General features: G+C 44.3%; 1 protein-coding gene across 2 annotated transcripts in view; it reads right to left on the bottom strand.

The window, feature by feature from the left end:
- The window catches only part of LRP5 (LDL receptor related protein 5), a 223,354-nt gene that overhangs the window by 97,452 nt on the left and 108,789 nt on the right, over window positions 1-17,113 (bottom strand). For both annotated transcript variants that reach the window (XM_075928318.2, XM_075928319.2), the window contains exons 6-7: window positions 11,062-11,458; window positions 10,358-10,529 (exon numbers count right to left, since the gene is read on the bottom strand). In XM_075928318.2, the coding sequence (XP_075784433.2) occupies window positions 10,358-10,529; window positions 11,062-11,458 (569 nt within the window). The remainder of the gene's footprint in view (window positions 1-10,357; window positions 10,530-11,061; window positions 11,459-17,113) is intronic.

Here is a 17,113-nt window from a genome sequence, read left to right as displayed (position 1 = left end):
GTAATGACATGTGTCAGTACAGAAAATGATACTGAGAACTTTTGTTCCCCTGCATAGTACTTAGAACTGAGCTCTTACATGAACAGGTTTATTCTCTGTAGTGATCACTACACCCCATAATAAGTGTTTGCACGATCATGCCCATAGTAAGACTAGTGTATCTTGAGGCATGTGGATGTGCAGAAGAGGAGAAATATTCGAGACATTCACTGTTCCTCAAACTTAAAAAAAGCAGCTGAAAAAGAGGAAAGATATTCTGAAAAATATATCACTGCTTTAGTAGTCTGGGACATCAGCATTCAAATAGGTCACTACTAGATGATGAACTACAAATATCTAACAAAATCTAATTAGCCTCAAAGGAGAAGCTGAAAAGGGAAATCATGGCTCAACAACCAAATTACTCAGATTTAAAGTACCAGGATACCTGTGATGGGAGTGCCTGCCCCACGCTGGCCTCTTAGGGGTTAATAGAACCCTGGTGAGGCTGCACAGGAGGCAGCCAATCACAGAAAGGCTTATAGGAACAGACAATCAGGGCCAGGCAGACCCATATAAGAAAAGCTGCAGTACAGAGCAGCTGCAGTCACTCCCTGGAGCTTGAGGAGGGAAGAGGACTGGCTACTTTGCACAGAGAGGGCAGCAAGCACTCAGGACAGAGCAGTGCTGAAGGCAGAGACCCAGGGTCCTAAAGACAGCTCCTGGTAGGCTGCAGGGATCTGCAGGCTGAGACTCTGAGGCAAGGGCAGAGGGCACTGCAGCCACAGGGAAGTGACTCAGGGAGAACAGATGAGTCAGTGGGGACACAGCAAGTGGCAGCCATCTAAAAGCTCCCTGCACCAGGACCAGAGTAGTATGTGGTCTGGGTTCCACCACTGCCTTTACTCACTGAGGAAGTGGCTGGAATCAGGAACTGTGATACTGTCCCCCAGAAGGGGGAAAACACAGAATGTGGCACAGCCAGAGGGCTACGTCATGAAGAGGACACCACAATCCTGGGAATGACATGGGTCCCCAGAGCAGAAGTGATGGTGACGAGACATCACCAGAAGAGGATGCACTGGAATGCAGCATTAAACTACAGAGCAGCCAGCAGAAGCTGCCGCAGTGGTGCATCAAACCCCATCACAATACCCTTACAACAGAAGTTTAAAATCACATGAAGTAATCTCAAAATTTCTCCTTTCTCTGGTATCAATGATCTCCATGCAATCTCCCATAAGGAGGCCAAAAAAGGGGAGAGATGCCTTTCGGATGACACTTTAAAATGAAATGGCCTGTCTGCTCAGCATGGATATTTAGGATCCAGTTGCACTTTTATACTTTGGTAACAGCTAGAGTTTATGCTAGTGATTCTAGTCATGTATTATTCCAACAGCAGTCTTACAGGGGACCTATAGTAGGAAACTATCACCTAAATGCACTAGATACTTTGAAAAGCTACCTTAACAAATGGCACATTGGCCTACTGGCTACTATCACAAGTAGATTCCTTTTAGGCATTATTATTGTGAACTCATCTTATCTAGAGACTCCCTACTCAAAAGTTTCAGCTGCCTGACGGCAAACAACTTCTTAGCTAGCTAGATCAACAGCGCAAAGCATTACACATACACTCTGTCTTGCAGCCAACTTGGTTTTTTGTTTGGCATTCTGCAGAAGCAACAGGTATGTTCACACAGAGGATAAGCAACCCTTTCTAGTAAAAAAGAGAATTAATTCACAAGAGAATGAATTCATGTTTAAAAAGTGAGGAACGTTACTTGTAAATTATTAAAATACAATTGAGAATCCTGCTATCGATATCCTATAGTCTGACTGACTTCACATATATAATGTGAACAGTAAAAAGTCCCACAGAGTAAAAATTGTCATATGTAAGATAGCTATTCCACTATACTCAGCGCTGGTGAGGTCTAAGTTGGAGTAGTGTATCCAATTCTGGGCACCGCATTTTAGGATGAGGATAAACTGGAGAGAGTCCACTGGAGAACAATAAAAATGATGAAAGTTTTAGAAAACCTGACCTGTGAGGAAAGGTTACAAAACACTAGGCATCTTTAGTCTTAAGAAAAGAAAACTCGGGCCATGTCTACACGACAAGATAAGGTCAAATTTATCAAGGATGACTTTTTAGCACCCAATTTTGTAAAGTCAAAGGTGCATGTCCCCATGGTGTGCAAGAATTCGACGCAGTTCAAAGGAGCGAGTCCTCAATAGAGTGGCTTCTGTTGACTTTAAGAGCAATGCACTGTGGGTAGCTATCCCACAGTTCCTGTACCCCTTTCCATTCTGAGATGCTCCCAGTGCAGGTTAGAACCAAAACTGTGCAGCAGGTGCTTCTGAGTATATGCTGACAGCATCCCACAATGACTTGTTTCCTCCCTCCCCCTGCTTGAAAGCAATGGCAAACAGTCTCTTCGTGCCTTTTTTCCCCTTGGTTATCCACGAAGCTGTCACAGCAGTGTAAGCATGGAAGCCATCATGTATCCCGCGAAGCATCAAAGCATTATGGCAATCATATTAACCTTGGTAAGCCTTATGCTGGAGTATATCCAGAACATATCCAGGGTCTGCCAGAATTAGGAAGAATCTCGGGAGGCCATGAACGTATTCTTCTGCAAAGCACTAGAGTTGAGCGACTGGCAAATGCCGCTGGCATTCGATCCTCTGGACACAGTGGAATGGCGGTTCTGGTGCGGTCAGACAAGCACAGACTGGTGGAGCGATGGAGCGATCAGCAGTGGCTGCAAAACTTAAGCATGTGCAAGGAAGTTTGTGAATTGCTTTCCCTCATCCAGATGCGACAGAATACCAGAATGACACCCGCTACTCACTTCTCCACTATCAGAGCCACATTGACCTGCTGAACACTCTCTTCTTCCTTTTCTACTTCATCCATGCGGTCCTCCATGCTGCTACTTGAAGCTGCCAGAGAAGTGTCTTGGGAGGAATCCATGGACTGGCTAGGGAAGATGGTCAGATCTACCGCATATAATCCCATGCTGCTGCTGCTCAGAAGTGGCATGTTTGTAGCAATGATACAGACCGTACGTTTGCCTCCTTTGTCTTCTGGTATGACAACTGCCTCAACTCCTTTATTTTTACGTAACACGACTGGGCATCCCTGGCATAACCTTTCTCCCTCATGCTATTTGCTATTTTGGAAATGATATCTACGTTTCTCTTGCTGTTTCATAGTTCTGCAAGAACAGATTTCTCTCTCCACACAGCAATGAGGTCCATGCTCCTTGCAGGAGTTCATCTGCAACCCTGGGAACTCATGGTATGGTGTGCTACTCAGTGTTGCTGGCTGCTCTGAGGCATGCTTAACCACATAGGAAATTAAATTCATATTTTTGTGAGACATGTCCTGGAGGTCAAGAATTTGACTTTCACATGCTTCATCTGCACTAAAGTTGACCATGCAAGGTCAAATTTAGCATTACTCCTCATAAAAACCAGGAATACTGAAATTGACTTTAACAGCCCTTAAAGTTGACGGAAAGGCATGGTAGCATGGACTCATTGTTTAGGCCTAAGAGGAGACTGGTAACAGTCTTTGAATAAGAGCTGTTATAAAGAGGATAGTGATCAATTGCTGTCCATGTTCACTGAAAGTAGGCCAAGTAGTAAAGGCCTTAATTTGCAGTTGTAGGTTAGATATTAGGAAAATTTTCTAACTATAAAGGGAGTTAAACTCTGGAATAGGCTTTGAAAGGAGACTATAGGATCCCTATCACTAGAAGTTTCTAAGAACAGGTTGGATGAAGGGATAGTCTAGGTCGGGGGCGGGCAAAACTTTTGGTGGGTGGCTACTTCAAGATTTTGGAAAGTGCTCAAGGGCCACACTTTTCTGTGGAGAATGTGCAGGGTCTAGGATGGAGGTTAGGCACAGAAGGGTGCATGGGATAAGGGACTGGGGTGCAGGAGACGGTGTGAGGTCTGAGAGGAAGTTTGAACGAAGGAGGGGGTTGTGACTTGGGATAGGGATATAGGGTCAGGGAGGGGGCATGGTTGCAGGAGAGGATTCTGATCTGGAAGAGGGTCACTAGGAGGACGTGCAAAGTCTGGGAGGGAGCTGTGATCTGGGAGAAGGGGAAAAGGGGGTGCAAACTACAGAGGGTGTGGGTGGTATCTTGAGGCAGAGGAATGGAGTGCAGGGTCTGGGAGGGAGTTTGGGTGCAAGAGAGGATTCTGGTGTAGGCGGACGGGTGTAGGATAGGGTACAGTGTCTGTGAGAGAGTTGTAACCCAGGGCAAGGAGGTGCAGAGGGTTTGGATGGTGACCTGGGGAGGGAGCTGCAGTGTAGGAGGGGCTGGGGTACCTGCAGCAAGGAGGCGCTTACCTAAGCCAGCAGCCCTGCAACATCCCCATGGCAGGCTGGGCTCCCTGCCTGCTGCAGCCACAAATCACTTAAAACTGCAAGCTGCAAAGCCCACGTGACTCTCAGCTTTGGGACGAGGAAGAGACTGCTCCCATCCTCCAGGCCAATTTCTCAGATCTTATTGCCTGTTTGTTTCCAGCCGATAGGAGCCGAGAGATTGACTTGGGTCAGTTCGTATTGACCGGTTGTTTCTTGCCACTAGAAGCTGAGGATTGGGGTGGGGGTGGAGAGATCGCACAAAGTTCCCCCTTCCTGCAGAGCAGAGAGAGATGCAGACTGAGCTTTAAACCACACAACTATACGCCTGAGGGGCAGGGTGGTCCGCAGGCCAGATCCGGTGGCTTGCTGGGCCAGATCAGCCCCCCGGGCCGTATTTTGCCCAGCCCTAGTCTCGGTTTAACTTGATCCTGTCTCAGAAGAGGGAGCTATATTGTTGACATCTCAAGGACCCAACAAACCCTACATTTCTATGTGTCTACAATAAATTTCAAACATGGAAGGATATATCAGACATGGAGGAATATAAAGGAAAGGCTTCAAATAACTAAAGGCTGTAAATGGAAAACAAATAATGATTTATTATACAAATGCCTGTAACTAAACAAATAATTCAGAATGAATAATTTAACAGACAAAAGTAGCTTCTCTCCGGCTTATAAAATATTCCTCTAATTTATTAATTATTTAATCTTTTGGGGGGAAAATTTAAATAATTATTATGAATTGAATAGGCTTTCCCTGACAGGTTGGTATTTTGAACTGCTTTCGTTAAATGTGATGGATTAACAAGTCACATTAAATTGTTTCTGTTTCAAGAAGATTTGAAGCAGCATTTCTGGTTCAATTGCTCCAAAATGCAAATTTTAAATTAGTTTCCTGCCAGCACTCATGACCATGACTTTGGAAGTCTCCCTCCACATATACGCATGAACACATTTCTTTAGCTCACATGTTCATAGAATGCTAAATGAGAAAGGACTGGAAGTGTGGACAGTAAAGAAATAATTAAAAAAATCTATGTGAACATTCATGGAACTTTTTCCTACTCAGTTCTACAGTCATCTGAGCTAGGTCCAGAAAGATCTAGTGAGGAATCTGTTCACAGTATGGAGAAAGGGTGAACTCTAGGTACGAAGACAGAGAATAAAGAAAAAGGGTGTTTTTTTCATTCAGCACTTTCATTAACATGTGAAATATAACTGGCAACACTGAAATGGGGTACACTTTGTTCATACATTTAAGTGTGGTTGAATGAGGATCTAACTATACATATATCATTACCTTGCAAAGAAGCAGATATTCTTGCAGGGGATGGATCTGATGGACCAGTTATGCCCTATATTCAAATTGTACTTTGTTCCCTTCTATAATATTAGTAGAAAGGAATAAAAACCTTTTATTTTATACCTGCTTCTCTGTTTTTCTAAAGTAGGAACACTGAGCCAACCAACACACTCCAGTGCACTAAATTAATTTAAAAGTCAGCATTTTCATTTTAAGTAGGTTCTACAACTATGTTCCATCCATAAAGGTGAAAACTGGAATGTTAATTGCTTCAGTGTCTGTAAGTTAAGGAGGGAAAAGGATTGTTCCACTATTAGAATCCCATTATTTAGCCACTGCTAAGCACTAAAATTGAATTTTTGGAGCTAAGGGATATCTTTGGTTCCAATTTTTCTGAGCACAATAACCCTAGACGTTATACCTACCACAGAGTGTCTCAGACTATGTCTATCTAAGAACGTTGCATGTATTATTTCACTACATGACCTGAAGGCCTAATGGACATCACAGACCCTGGCAAGGATCAAGTTTTAAATTGCTTTTCCTGGGCTTCTGTACAAAAATCTGAGACTGCTTCAACAGCCACCTAGTAAATGATTTCTTTCAGAGAGAACTAATCCAAATGTTGAGAGAGAAAATATTTAAACTTATTTTTTTTAAATATAGGCAATTTTCTTTGTAACCATGTGGGCTGATGTGACATTCTGCTTTAACAATCTGTTTATTGGTTAATTAAAATTTGTTTTTTCCCTCCACCCAATAATCTTATTTTGAAGCCATTTTGAGTGCCCTGGAGAAGTGGTTCCCAATCTTTTTGATACTGGGGACCAGTAAACCCATTCACAAGCTTTTGGAGGACCAGTAACATGTATTTGCATGTTCATTAAGCAAATGATGAATATGCGAATAAATTGTGTTGCTGGCCCACCTGTCCGGTGGGCTGTTCCGTCCCCCCCTCCTGGCCCCAATCCCAGATGCTTTATCAGCCGGCATCGGCTCCCCCGGCTGCATCCAGCGCCAAGTGTTCTGCATCGATGCGCCTCTCGCCTTGTTCGCCCCCACCCCCAGGCCTCAATCCCAGACACTTTATCGGCCGGTGCTGGGCATTCTGCATCGGTGCGCACAGCCTTCTCCCTGGGTCCTAGCGCCCGCCGGATCTAACCCCACCGCCCAGGAGCATGCCCAGCAGAGATGCTGCAGCGGAAGGCTCTCTTCCTAGAGGCCCACACCACCGCGCTTGGCAGTGTAGAGTGCTGCTACCATGTCACACAAATTAATAGGATCATGTGCGATAATTTTTCTAAGGACCTTTTTTTTTTTTTTCTTTTTTTTTTTTTTTTAAGAACCGGTACTGGGCCGCAGACCACACTTTGGGAAACGCTGCCCTGGAGAATTCCTTTTTGAGGCAAAGATAATATTCATTAATAATCTTTATTATTATTTAGTTACTTTAATTTTCAAATTATTTTCCAAAATTTTTTGGAGGTAGGTGAGTACTTTGTACTGAACATGCCAAATGATTAGCTAGTAGAACTTCGCGGCACAAATTGCTGTTGAAACCAAGAGCCTACCAAGACACTGAAAGCGCACCGATATGGATAACAGAAATATCCAGTTATTAGGATTTTTGAAAAACAAGAATTTTGGAAGGAATAAACACAACTATATTTTGAAGCATAAAACAATCTGTAATTATTGGGAATTTGGAAGTAATTTTCCCTATAGGGCAAGTTATTTCATAGTTGTTACCATATATATTTTTCTAAAGCAGCTGGCACCAGCCAATGCTAAGAATCAGAATTCTAGAGAGGATGGATGGGAAAATGGGAATGGGTGATGGGGATGGATTATTCCCTCTTGAGCACCTGACATTGATCATTGTTGCAAGACAGGATACTGAGATAGATGGACCATGGGCCTGACCCAGTATGGTCGTTCTTATGGGTCTAACCTACCCTGGCAATGGCTATATTCCTAAGTTTTACATTATCTAGGTCAGACAGAAACACGTACACAGCAAAATGATCAACAAGTGACTTGCTTTAAACCACACAAGTCCTATCAGAACCAGGGTTAGAACTCCTGTGTTCTAGACTCTGTATACCATGTGTTAGTTACTAGGGTAACTGCACTTCTGATCCTGGCTTGGGGGGAGGAGGGGAGGGTTGTCTGTAGGCAAGAACTGGTCTGTCTCCTAAATGGCCCCTCACTCTCACAGACCCTGGGAGACAAGCCAATCCTTGCCTACAGACATCCCCCCAACTTTAAGTAAATACTTACCAGAAGCCACACATCACACCACAGATACACTCACCCAGGAACTTACCCCTACAACAAACCCTGTTGCCAACTATGTCCACATATCTATACTAGCAACACTATCACAGGACCTAATCACATAAGCCACAACATTAGGGGTTCATACAACAGCACATCCTCTAATGAGATAAATGCCATCAAGTAACAGAAATACCTCTCTGCCATGTATATTGGCCATACCTGACAGTCTCTGCGACAAAGGATAAATGGACACAAATCAGACATCAGAAACGGTAACACACAGAAATCTGTAGGGGAATATTTTAACCTCCCTGGACATTCATTAATAGATTTAAAAGTAGCCATTCTTCCACAAAGGAATTTTATCACTCTGTTACAAAGGAAGACTGCTGAACTGGAATTCATTTACAAGTTCAACACTATTAGCCTGGGCTTGTATAAATATATTAACTGTAAAGGTAATTTCTCTCACCTTTAATATTCACATTTACCTATCAAAAGCTATGAATGGGGCACATCCAGCCTGACTTAATTAGCATCATTATCACTGGGTCCTACAATTGACAGGTGACTGCTTTTGTTGTTATATATTCTCTGGATTCTGTAACTTCCACTCCAATTCATTTGATGGAAGTGGATTTTACTCAAGAAAGCTCATGATACAATATATGTTAGTCTCTAAGGCTATGTCTAGACTGCAAGCCTCTTTCGAAAGAGCGTGTCTAGACTGCACGCGGAACTTTCGAAAAAGCAAGCCGCTTTTTCGAAAGAAAGCACCCAGTGAGTCTGGATGCTCTCTTTCTAAAAAGCCTGTTTGCTTTCAAGAACGCCTTCTTTCGAAAGAGTACTTTCGAAAGAAGGCGTTCTTCCTCCTGGAATTAGGTTTACCACCGTCGAAAGAAAAGCCGCATTCTTTCGATTTAATTTCAAAAGAACGCGGCTGCAGTCTAGACGCAGGTGAAGTTTTTTCAAAAAAAGGCTACTTTTTTCGAAAAAACCCCTGAGTCTGGACACAGCCCAAGGTGCCATAGGACTGCTCTTTGTCTTTTACTATTGGCTTTAATTTTGTTTGCAAAGTCCAGCTTTGCTTGGCTTTTAGCAATTATCACTTGTTCTCTGTTTTCTGACTTCCTTTCCTTGCTGCTTTCCTAGCTGCTTCATTTCTTCTTCCATTCCTTCTAAGCTATATGCTTTTTCTTAATTCCTGTTTGAAATGCTTGCTCACCCAGTTTAGTCTGCAACCCTTTCCTACAATTTTCTTCCCTTACTTGGGATTTAGATACAAGTAGTTTTTGCAACTTTGACAAAGTAATTCCAGGCTTCCCCCACATTCAGCTCCTTCAGATTTTCAACCGAAGAAAATGCATCTTGCTAGTTAAACTCAATCCTATTTGCAAGCCAAACCCCACGGACCTGTCCACCTTAGAATCCCAATTTTACTAGTTTTCAAATGCTGAACAATGATCACTTGTGGAAATGCTCAGCTGTCTCCCAGGATGCTTTTTCTTATAACTGGATGCAGACATTACCACCTTTTACAGCATACACAGGTTTCCAAGCTACCTGAACATAAGCCTTTCCCATTGCATTTAACAGAATTGGATGAATATGTGTTATTATTTTTTAACAATCTTGCTTCTTGTAAAAATAAATTCTCACTAGTCCTATCAGTTTCACATGTTTTTTCTCCTAGTAAGAGGTCTGTCAAAAAATCAATGGCATACCAATTTATATTTCAACAAGCAAGATTCTTCCCTGCTTTCAGACCCTCCCAACTTGCTGAACTGCAATAATCTCTGCATGGACTTCTGTGTAGTCAGTCAGAAGAATGAATTTTCAAATATCACGGTAATTTTCTGTCTAACACTTTCAAACACCAGGCAAAAATACTCCTGGATACGCCCGACACATAAGCTGTGAAACAGGTCCTTCCAAGCCTTCCATCCATTCTGTGTAACACAAATGTTCAAATGAGGCATTCTGTATTTAGTACTTCAGACACAATCAATCCAACAACCAAGGCCAACTAAAAAATGGTTTTTATACTCAAGCAAGCTTATCTGTTTGCAAGATTCTCAGGCACACCTCTGACTTTCAGAGCAAAGAGTTATGCTCAATAACTATTTGCACAAGTAGTAAATTCCAATTTCTTTTTCCTTGCTTGCACGATGGTACAGAACTCTGATGGTGTTTGGTACTAGGGCACTTTGCCAGTTCAGAACAGTTCTCAAAAACCAACATGCAGTTCTTTTTTTTTTTAAATGAAAAAATTCAAAGCTTTGTCATAGATATGTATTCATATCAATAGGAAAGTGAACCCCTCCAAAGTCCAAATCCTGAACTTACACAACGAAACAGTTCTTACCTTAGTTGTCTGGAAATACACAACTTATGTTTAGTACTTACTTCAATTTTGTCTGTCTTTGCATCTCCCCAGTAGAGTTTGTTTTCTTCAAGATCCAATGCCAAGCCATTAGGCCAACCTAGAGAAGTGTTCACCAGGACCCTCCTTTCAGAGCCATCCAAATAAGCACATTCGATCTTTGGATTTTCACCCCAGTCTGTCCAATACATGTAGCTGTAGAAAAAAAGCTTTAAATACATATTGTATATAACTGAAGTCTTCCTCCAATATTAAGATTGGGGATTTGTTCAGCTGGTAAAAAAACTCTCCCGTATTCATCTCAGAAGTAGCAATCAGACTGACTGACCCCACTGAGAGTCAGGTAGCAACATTGACCTAAGATCTTAATATTAGAAAACCAGACTTCCCATGGACAGTGATGCCATATTTTAGAACAGTCTATAAAATGAGGGATGAAGGAAAGGCTGACAAATCAACCAAACAGGGTGAGTTCAGCCGCACATTTCTGCTGTGCAGAAGCTTGTGATGTCTTGTGGTTATGTAAATGCATGTCAATGGTGCTAAGGAGCTGAGAGAGAGAGAGAGGCAGTGATAATGACAGATGACAAGGACCTCATATGATCTTTGGGTAATATGTCCAACACCTAAGAATCTGCTGTTCGCTACAGTCACAGAACTAAAGAAAGGGCTAGAAGTTCTTAGAAATATCCACCATAGGATGGGAGACAGAAAAAACTAAACTCACCCCATCATAGGATTCAGCACTATTGCTCTGGGTTCATCTAGATTTTCTGAAATAAGGATTTTTCTGGATGTCCCATTCAATCGGGTTACTTCAATGCGGTCTGTTCCTGTGTCAGTCCAATATAGGTTCCTTGCCACCCAGTCCACTGCTATGCCATCAGGATGATTAATTTCCGTGGTCACCAGGGTCTGTGCTCCTGATCCATCCAAGTAAGCCCGACGAATAGCCCGGACATCGTCATCAGTCCAGTATATGTAGCCCTCAACAGGATCATAGTCTATGGCAATTGCATGCCTGATATTGTCTATCTGCAGAATAATATCAGTAAAGTCTGGCATGTCCAAGGAGATTCTTCGCAAGTCTGTTCTTCTAGCGAGCAGTAAGACTTCCTCAGCACCTGTGAAAGAGCAGTAACACTGTAATTTTGCAACTATAGAATATTCCTTCACCTGTTACAAGCATTGATGAGAGAAAAAAATTGCTATACAGAAAGGAGCATAGATATCACAGCAATGTGAGCTGTACCTTCAAATCTGGGGTGCCCAAATATTGCCCAGGTAGGGGCCACACATTAGCAACTTTCCAGTACCACTAACACTGGTTGTATACTACGTTAGGGCCGAGGGTGCTACATACTACATGGGAAATGACAGAAGGAACATAAGTACTGAGATTTCCTAATAAGTACAGGATTCTAATGCTTTTCTTTGCTCCAGATAGCTAAATGGGAGAGCAAGTCACAAGTACAGCAAGTACATCCTATTTGCCTGAATATTATACGAATCTTTACTGTGTGCACACAAGGGCATGCTCAGAATTTTGTTGCTGATGAGGAAGGTAACAAAGCAGCCACCCCGGAGACCGCACTTTTCCACTTTCCCACAGAACAGGTCAGGCAATGTATAGCAACAAGGCAAACTTCCCCACATGGCCCCAACAATTTGTCTTAATCCAAAGGGACAACTTTGAGGTGGGAAAACATCAACTTCATTCTAAATAACCAGTTCTTCTGGTTAATTTTCTGCTGCAGGTGCCAATTGTTGAGATGTTTTTCATGTCTTGACACCTGCCAAATGGACACTGGCCTGCAACCATCAATTCCAATTCATACAGGGCACTGAAAAAACAATAGATGGCAACCTTCAATCACTATCAGCCTTCGTTGTATTTAAAATGGCAATCCTAGAAGTGAATCCCCTGATCCATCCCCAGTGGGACCGAGAGTCTTGTCAGACCCATGGACAAGGGAGAGTGTGCGGCACTCCCAGAAGGGGCGGAGCTTCTGATGGAAGGGGCGGGGCTGCAGTAGCCAGCTTTCAGTGTTGCCCAGAGCTTGCCATGCTGTGTCCCCTCCCTTCCAGTCAGCCCTTAATTCTGTCCAGAGTGCACAGCACAGGGCTTTGGCAGTAATGTAAAACTCCGGGCCCTTTTGAATCATGGGGCCCAGGGGCAACTATCACCTTTGTCTCTACCCATCCCTGTCATCAGGCCTGGCCATGCCAGTCCCTTTCGGACAACGGTACTTCAAATCCTATTCCATACAGACTCTTGTAACATGCTTCTTGAGTGCAAAACCTTACAGCTCTTATCAAAGACAGTTTTGCCCTGACATGTGAAACCAGCACATAAGAGACCTGTAATCTATTTAAAAGGTATCTGTCACATGTCCAACTAAATGCACCACCAACTAAGGGGACTAGCTGCACTATCACTTGCTTTAGAGATTGGTAATAACAATTTGGTATCAGGATGCCCTAGCCAGGAAGGGATAAAAGCACAATGAAGTGGGGGGAAACCATAAGGTCAATTGTAGAGAGCCTCTGCTACTCAACACAAGAGACTTTTGCCATCAGCTTTCCTGAAAACTGAGATTTTCCTGGCTCCAAAGGCTACCAAGCAGAGTATAGATATTTAATTGTAACACATGGTTGAATTCAGGCTTCTCAAATTTTAAGCTTGTGGTAGCTTATTAGGATACATTAAAAGGGGCTATCTTTGGCTAGAACAGGGAAACAGCAGCCTTAGCTGACATGTCACCTTAAGAAACCACTTCCCCCCTCCCCGAACATGGTTTTTAAACTTTCCTTCTCTAAAGAAACAATACATTCTTGTGATGATTAAAAGCAACTGCTGATGCTGGACCCAGTATTGGTTCTTAAATACTTTACCAATCTCCTGGAAAGAGATATCCTTTCCTAAAATAAACACTGAAATATCCTAAAGGTTATTTGATAGTCTAAATGTTGCTTGACATAGTGGGCCATTTGAAACATCTGCAGAAAAAATAAATCACCAAACTTGTAAAAATACAGACCAGCAACTGCTGGAAGTCAAAAGTGCTTGCCTGTCTAGGCATCTCACATAATTGTCTCTCTTAGCCAGTGTTATACATAGAGATGAGTTACCTTACAACTGTTAACTCCATATGAAGGAAATGAACATTCAGAAAAGGTGCCACATATTTTATGCAAAGCGCATCCAGATTTTCAGTATAGTTTAAAAAAACCCCCTGCTATTTTGACATCCTTGTGGCTCCTGACAGAACCGGGACGGAACCCAGAACTGCTCAGGTCAGCCACTCTCACGGCATGCTCATGGCCCGCGCGGTTCTGCTCATGGCCCCCAGTGCACTGCGTCATACCCTGTGCATGCAGGCTGGGTCGCACGCAGCGTCCCAGCCTGCACGTGCTAGCTGCCAGCTGCTGAGCACAGGCAGCAGCAGCGGCTCTGGGTGCGGCAGCTCCGGGACCTGGGCATAAGGTTAGTGGGGGAGGGGGATTGGGTTAGAGCGGGGAGGGAAGGTGTCTGGCTCTGGGGAAGGGGAGGGAAGGAAGGGAGGTTGGGGGTGCAAATGGCATACTGGCCACTCAGTGCACGCGCCCCAGCACCTAAAGGAAGATGTGTGTGGCTGTAGTGGCGGCTTTGCCTCTGGGACCCGAGAATTAGGTTAGAGCGGGAGAGGGGGAAAGGAGGATTGGTATAGAAGTGGGCTGGTGCATGGCTCTAGGGAGGGATTGGGTTGGGGGGGGGGGGCTGTGCCTGACTCTGAGGGAAGGGGAGGGGGATTAGGTTAGAGGGGTGTGGAGGGGGGGGCAGCTCTGGGGAAGGGGAGGGGAATTGGGTTAGAGCAGAGGGGCTGCCTGGAGGAGGGGAGGGGAAGAGCAGCCAGTGCGCTTCCTGAGACCCGGGATCCCGAGGTACTGGCCCCAGTAGTCTGTTTTCTCCTCCTAGCCAGACCCCTATGAATACCCTGCCCCAGCATCCTGCCCCCAACAGCACAGTTGGGGCCACATTAGTGAGGCTTGGGGGGGTTGGAGGGTTTGTTTTTTGTATCTCACTTGTGTGACCCAGTGACCCCTGACTCAAAACAGGTTCCTTGCCCCATTCATAAATAAAGACAAAGCTGAAACATTTTGCGTTTGACACAATATTTTATTTAAAAATGAATCCTGGCCAACAAGCCCTCATCTGGCCACAGCATCATAACAGTCCTGCACCTCCACTCCCCTGACCCTAAACCTGAGCCTATCATACACTGGAACCCCCTGTCCTGAGCCTCTCACATCCCCAAACTCCTGCACCCCCACATCCCCAGTCTTCTGCCACAACACTCCTGCACCTTCACACACTGCAAATCTGTGTCCTGAGTCCATCATACTCCCAGCCTCCCTGCCCTGAGCCCCTCATGCACCCCAGCCCAAACTCCTCTACCCTCACAGCTACAAGCCTGCGACTTGTTCAGCATCCCAACCCTCCACCTGACCCCAACACTCTCCAGACTGGAGGCCCCTCCCTGAGCCAGCATCCTCTTCTCTACTTCCTCCTGCACCCAAATTCCCTCCCAGAGCTTGCATCTCTCACCCCTTCCCAGTGCTGTTTTTGTGAGCCACAATAGCAGTGGAGACAGCATGACAAGACAAGACAAAAGAAAAAAAAAAGGGGGGGGGGAGGGGCACGCAAAGACCCAGGGAAAAGTTATTAACCAAAAAACAAACAAGCAAAAAAGCTATGCCCTGAGATGGATGTACCAGCACCTATTTTCCACCAGTGTGGCATAGTTATTTATTTATTGGCTCAACAACTTTGCCTCGGTTCCTCACGCTGTCTCCACTGCTATTGTGGCTCTTCGTCTGGAACAGGTTGGCCACCCCTGGTTTGGATGGTGACCTGGCAGAGGGAATTGGAGTGTGGAAGGGGCAGAGGTGCTAGAGGCAGGCTCTAGCTGGGAGGCACTTACCTAAGCATATCTCGACCAACAGCACGCCCAAGGCAGGCTGTGCGCCCTGCCTGTTGCACCCTCACATCACTTAGAACTGCAGGCTGCTCCCTCCATGTGGCTTTCAGCTCCGGGGGGGAGGAGGGGGAAGCTAGCGCTGCCCCCAATCACCCAGGCTAATCTCTCAGCTCCTATTGGCTGGTTGTTTCCGGCCAATAGGAGCCGAGAATTGGGCTAGGAGAGGGGAGATCACACAGTGATTCTTCCTCCTTGCAGAGAAGAGAGCCACACGGACTGTGCTTTAAACTGTGGCAGATGCACACCTGAGGGTCCCAGCAGGGTGGTCTGCGGACTGGATCCGGCCCCCAGGACGTATTTTGCCCCGCTCTGCTCTTAATCAAGGCACGTTTAATTATTTGCTACAAGGTATTGATTTGAAATTTTGAAATGTGGGGAATCAAAGCTAAATATATTAAATTTAAGTTAAGTAAAATGAGGTTTAAAAACAACGGTTAGAATTATAAAATACTATAATCAATCTCCTTATAATACAAAAATATTACATTTTTATTAAAGAAATTGTCAACTCTGCTGTTTCAAAACCCAGTACATGTTAAACCTCTCTAGTCCAGCACCCTCAGAACCTGACTGGTGCTGAACCAGAGAATTTGCCGAACCACAGGAGGTCAATATCGTCCAACCCTTCCACTGCTTACTGGGCTCTTAGAAGACATTTGGAGGTAAATTAGAGCTAAATAACATCATAGAATACTAAAAGCCAGGACTGGTGGCTGTAAACAAACTTTATAGGACCGTGGGAAACTTGGCCACACTCATGATAAGTGGACATCCAGTTAACTAAAATTATGCTGGACCATGGATGTTGCCAGACCAGAGCGCGCTGGACGAGAGAGGTTTTTGCTGGAAACATCAGCCGCTCTGTCACACAAAGTCCTTACAACTGCACATCTGACTCTCTCCATTCCACTTCTAATTATATTAATGTGTTTATAATCACCCTGATATACTCAAATAATATTGAAATATATTAAATGGAAAGCAGAGGGGCAGTGAATATACATTTGATAACTGATCATGTAGTGGAGAGGGATATTGTATGCATTTCTAACATAAATAGATATTGTAAGATTGGACATCATTGTACACAAGCAGGCTAGCCTAATCTGGCAGTGCAGCCTCTTCCCATAACTGACTGCCTTTTCGCCTTAGTCCTCTTCTGTTTCTCTCTCTCTCCACAGTGAATTGGAGCAAGGTTGAAGGGGGTCAACACAGGATTTACTGAGAGAAGTTCTCTGGTCCGCATTACGCACAGGTGGTCGGAGTAGGGCCAGGTCAACCCACAGGCCTGAAATCCATATCCCTGAGCAATGTAACTATACTGACCTAATTCCCCATGGAGCCAGCACTATGTTGACAAGAGATCTTCTCCTGTAGACCTAGCTACTCTTGGAGAGGTGGATTATCCATGCCAACAGCACATGCTTTTTCTTCAGAAAAGTAGCATCTTCACTAAAGTTCTGTCTCTCAATCTGCGAACGATTAAATTCAAGTCAGGGAATTGCCTAGTAAACAGCCACAGCATTGATCTTCTGGGAAGTGAAGATGTGGCCTCAAAGGTGATCCCATGTTTCTGAGAAGGAAAAAGGTTCCTTTCACACTCAAAACATGTAAATGGTATCACAAGCTTTTGTGGGCACAGCTCACTCTTCAGATGACAGGAGTTTTGAGTTTAGGATGTGCAGACCCAAAATAAACAGGGGGGAAGGCAAAGGGAGGAAGGAAAAAAAGAAGGGGGGCAGGAAACAAGGAGCATAG

The sequence above is a fragment of the Pelodiscus sinensis genome, chromosome 5 (assembly GCF_052426305.1).
Source record: "Pelodiscus sinensis isolate ZL-2025 chromosome 5, ASM5242630v1, whole genome shotgun sequence".
NCBI classification, from domain to species: domain Eukaryota; kingdom Metazoa; phylum Chordata; order Testudines; family Trionychidae; genus Pelodiscus; species Pelodiscus sinensis.
Note: the sequence above shows the minus strand (reverse complement) of the source record. Positions and strands in the feature narration are given on the sequence as shown.